Source organism: Crocuta crocuta, unplaced genomic scaffold (genome assembly GCF_008692635.1).
Source record: "Crocuta crocuta isolate KB4526 unplaced genomic scaffold, BGI_CrCroc_1.0 scaffold111, whole genome shotgun sequence".
In the NCBI taxonomy this organism is placed as follows: Eukaryota; Metazoa; Chordata; class Mammalia; order Carnivora; family Hyaenidae; genus Crocuta; species Crocuta crocuta.
The window spans coordinates 3,158,973-3,163,706 of record NW_027527611.1 but is presented as its reverse complement, the minus strand read 5'-3'; the positions used below and the strand labels follow the sequence as shown (position 1 = coordinate 3,163,706).

The 4,734-nt window shown below is 49.6% G+C and overlaps 1 protein-coding gene across 2 annotated transcripts in view; it reads left to right on the top strand.

Annotated features, from left to right (window-relative positions):
* ERICH1 (glutamate rich 1) overlaps positions 1-2,604 on the top strand; it is a 39,569-nt gene extending 36,965 nt beyond the window's left edge. Inside the window, exon 6 of one of the 2 annotated variants that reach the window (XM_077771623.1) lies at positions 2,089-2,604. In XM_077771623.1, the coding sequence (XP_077627749.1) occupies positions 2,089-2,156 (68 nt within the window). In that variant the 3' untranslated portion in view covers positions 2,157-2,604. Of the gene's footprint in view, positions 1-494; positions 705-2,088 lie in introns of those variants that run through there. The other variant, XM_077771627.1, reaches the window with a different exon arrangement.
* The last annotated feature ends 2,130 nt before the right edge of the window (positions 2,605-4,734 follow it).

Here is a 4,734-nt window from a genome sequence, read left to right as displayed (position 1 = left end):
GGGGTTTCCAGCCACAGACCCCAGGGCCCTTCTGCTGAGGAGCCGGGCCTGGGGGCACGGGGCGGCCGTAGCTTCCGCAGAGAAGGCAGCCCAGCGCCCACCCTCATTGTTAGACTGAGCGTTTAACGAGTTTAAATTTCCATAAAGCAGTTTTTTTCTCAAATTGTGAAAAGCCAGTTTTATTAAGCTAAACAAATACAAAGTTTTGATGAGATTAAAAATAAGTCACATAAAAATTTTTAAATTTTGGGGGCACCTGGGTGGCTCAGTTGGTTGAGCATCTGACTCTTGATTTCAGCTCAGGTCATGATCCCAGGGTCGTGGGGTCAACCGCCAAGGCAGGCTCCAGCCTGCTTGGGATTCGTGCTCTGTCTCTGCCCCTCCCCCACTCCAGTGCACGCTCTCTCTTTCTCTCTCTAAAATAAAAAAAATAATATAAGCTACATTTAAAAATGTTTTTTTTTTTTTTAATTTTTGTTGTGTTTCTCTCACAGAGGCCTTTCCTATTCATTGCTCTGAAATGTGTCAGAAGGGTTTTCGGCAGTAATTGGGGATTTAGCTGAAAGACATCTCTTGGTTTCTTATACCAAACCCATCGGACAAGTTTTCTCTAGGAGTGCATTTTCTTTCAGTGATCAGTAGACTAAAACTTACATCTGAAGCACTTTTCTTAAAAATGGATTCCCTTTAATCAAGAGCAAAAATAAANGGATTCCCTTTTGTGTCTGAAGGATATACTCTTAAAAAATTTTTTTAAGTTTTTTATTTATTATTGATTGTTTTAAGAAAGAGAGTGAGCAGGGGAGAGGCAGAGAGACAGGGAGAGAGAAAGTGCCAAGCAGGCACCTCACTGTCAGCACAGAGCCCGATGTGGGGCTCGAACTCACAAACTGTGAGACTATGACCTGAGCCACTGCGGTGTCCCTGCATTTAAAATGTTTCTATTTCAAGCTATTTTGTTAAAATAAAAAAAGAAGTTATAAACGGTGAAGCTTTATTTTCAAACGTTGGCATGTCCGTCCCAGACCTTTCCGTGGAAGTGGTGTGGGAGGCTTGCAGAGCAGGTGCGTGGTCCGTGGGCTGGGCATGGGGGCAGCGTCCCGGCAGCGGGCACAGGGCCCTCGCCGCCGGCTCAGTCAGCACTGTTGCTTACGCTCGGCTGTCTCACGTGCCCGGACCCTGGACAGTCTGCTCTCAAGCTCAGCGTGTGTGTTTACACTGTATGCACCATGTACGCGTGCACACGTTACCACCAGTATCGGCTGCCACTAGTGCGTGTCTGTCTGCCACGCAGCCCTGCTGGACGCCTCGCGGGGGACTGGGGGCCAGTGTTCTCACCGAGGAGACCAGGCTTCAGGGGTCAGGCCGCTGGCCCGGCCGGAGGGCGCCTTCGGAGTGGCCTTGGCCGGGTGCCTCTCTTTGCTCAGAGCGGATGGGCCCCCCAGGGACCCCGGCTGCATCCGACCTGGCCCGCAGGTGGCTTGGGTCAGGGAGGCCGCTGTGCGTGGCGGCAGCCTGTGACGACGTGTCAGAGCGACTGGAGGCCTGGCACTTGGGAGGGTCTGCGCTGGAAGATGGACCGGCTCTGAGGCAGGGGAGGGCCCGTGGAGCCAGAGGCAGGCTGTGGGCGCCCAGGCGCACGCGGGCCGCTCCTGCGTCTCAGCACCTGTGGTGCCCGCGTCCCCGCGTCCTCACTTAGGATCCTGCTTCTGACTTGCTAGCAGCCCCTCACCTGTGACACACACGGCTGTCTACACTGGGTTTCAGTGTGCCTGTGCTCTTCCTTGAGCCCAAGTGATCAATGTCATCCTGTACCCGGGTGTTCTGAAGGTCCAACAGCTGGTAGACCAATGGGGCTCTCACCCACATGAAGCACAGACGTCCAGAACGTTCCATGCTCTGTAGGACTCATGGTGTCACATGTCACTCTCAGCACCGTTTTTAAGCCAGAATTGTGCTTTTATTAGGCCTATTGCAGGTTTTACTTTGAGCCTAAAGACTAATGTCTATAAAATGATGTTATAATTTTTATTTTGGGGCTTTCTTGTTCGATTTTATTTTTGGTTTTGTTTTGTGTTTGCTTTGCAGACCACGCCAGAGTGCTCTTGACCTTCTTTAACTACTGGATCGCACACATCCTTCCTGAGAAACAGTGAATAAAATCGGTGCATCTATTTGAGAAGAGCTAGCATTTAGCAAGAAGGTTTAAAAGGCAAACGTGAAATTGGCAGAGACGTGATTCCTGTGTACAAAGAAGATGGAATTCCCTAAATTTTCTTTGCAGCCCAGATCCTGGGAGGTTTGAATACCTCTCCGCCATGTTATTTATTCATGTGTTGTACACAGGGGGCAAGATGCGATCTGAGACTCTAAATGAAAAATTGTGATAAAATGGAAAATTTTCACTTATCTGAAATTGCTTGTCTCCGATTACTACATGGTGATCCTGTTTTTCTGCTTCTGGTAAAAATTGAAAATGGACATTTTGTTAAATAAACTGCAGGTTGAAGTTGTTATTTATTTTTATAAAGTTTAACTTGCTTTGTATTTGCAAGTCTGTGTTCTAAGAACACCTTGTGGACATTAAATGCTCTGGTTTCAGTAGCTTGGCTCTAGTTGAATTTGTCATTTTCTTCCATGTTTCCTCTTCTCTACTTTGAGAATATCCGGAACATCATCCTCCAGTTGTGATCTTTCCTGTTGTCCTGCTGACTGTCACCTATGTTTAGGATTACTGGGTTTTTTTAAACACCTGTCTACTGACACACTTTTTAAAAAGTTTTTTTAATGTTTATTTATTTTTGAGAGAGAGACAGACAGACAGAGCATGAGCAGGGGAGGGGCAGAGAGAGAGGGAGTCACAGACTCTGAAACAGGCTCCAGGTTCCGAGACGTCAGCACAGAGCCCNGAGAGGGAGTCACAGACTCTGAAACAGGCTCCAGGTTCCGAGCTGTCAGCACAGAGCCCGACGCAGGGCGTGAACTCAGAAACTGCAAGATCATGACCTGAGCCGAAGTCAGACACTTAACTGACTGAGCCGCCAGGTACCCTGTTAACCGACACACGTTAGGAAATCATTGCTCTATGAAAAAATATTTTGTATTGTGGTAAAATAGACATAAAATCACCACATCAGCCATTTTTACGAGTACAGTTGAGCAGTGTTAGGTAACTCGGTGTTGTTCGGCTACACCGCTTCTCAGGCTGGGTAACACTCCACTGCGCGGATACACCGCATTTTGCTTGTCCGTCATCTGTTGGTGAACATGTTGGCCGTTTCGCCTGTTTTCCTGTCCAGGTGCCGCCCTGGACATCACACACAGAATCGAGTGGACGCTTGTCTTCCCGCCTCCCAGGGGTAGAATTGCTGGCACTGACGGCCGCTCGGTGCATGACCTGACGAGGAACTGCCCGTCTGCCGTCCCACCGGCCCGGGGGTTTTGTCGTGCTCCCGTCAGGGTCCAGGTGGCCCCTCGGCCTCTGTCGCTGCATTTCGGGTCTGGATTCTCACCGCAGAACACGTGGGTCGGACGCAGTGCTGGGTGCCCGCCCTGCGGGCTCTGACGCTGTGACTCGGGCTCTGTCTACCCCTTGGAAAACGCCTGTGTGCCTCCAAGCCGCCATCTGCTGGGGAACACGGGCATTACACTTCCGGGACAGGAAACTATTCCGGACATTGAATTAGGGAAATAACCGAAATATTTTAAGTGATCTTACGGCTACTATAAGTCATGGCACGTAATGTATTTTCCAAACTCTTTTACATACATTTAATATTGTATTAAATAGCATCATGCAGTAAATGCTGGTTAACTGAAGAGTTCAAATGCATTTTTATTGTCAAAGGTCATGCATGACTTAAGTCCTATGGTGACACGTCTTTGTGTGAAGAATATAACGCACGATGGGTCCCTCTTTGTTTGTGCTGTGCTGTACGGAGTCACTATAATGAGTGGACATAGTAGATTCCTCTGATCAGCAGCGTTTTAGAGAATCTCAAACATCAGCCTAGAGTCATAGACAGAAAAATTATACCTAAGGTTTACAATGTAAAAAATGAGCCATCTGATGGGGCGCCTGGGGGCTCAGTCGGTTAAGCGTCCAACTCTTGAGTTTGGCTCAGGTCATGATCGCAGTTCATTGGTTTGAGCCCTGCGTCGGGCTCTGTGCCGGCAGCGTGGAGCCTGCTTGAGATTCTCTCTCTGTCTCTGTCTCTCTCTCTGTCTCTCTCTCTGACCCTCCCTCTCTCTTTGCCCCTCCCCACCCCTTCTTAAAATAAATAAATAAACATTTAAAAAATCAGCAATCTGAGAGGAAGAGTATATGAAATGTGATTTTTAGCAGCCACGGAATCATTTAATGCGGAGGAAGAGAGGCCTGTCTGTAGTTTATGCCCAGGACTGTGTTTTACTCCAGAGTCCCCTTCTCACAAGCTTCTCCAGGACCACCCTGCCTACATCACAGCCCTGGTGGGCTCCAGGGCGCCTTCCCTGCGCTGTCCACACCCCAGTGCGGGGCACCGGCCGCTTCGTGAATGGTCCTGGGCCTCGCGGCCTCCCCAAGGGCGTCCTGGACACACCATGACTTTCGGTGTCGAGCATGGCGCCTCGAGGCCAGCGTCGTCCCCCGTCTTACAGTCCCCTTCTCGGGCTCGTCCCTTCACGGCCACCCCTGGCTCCTCCAGGAGATTTGTCTGGAACGCAGGCAACACCGGACAGACGACATGGTGGTCG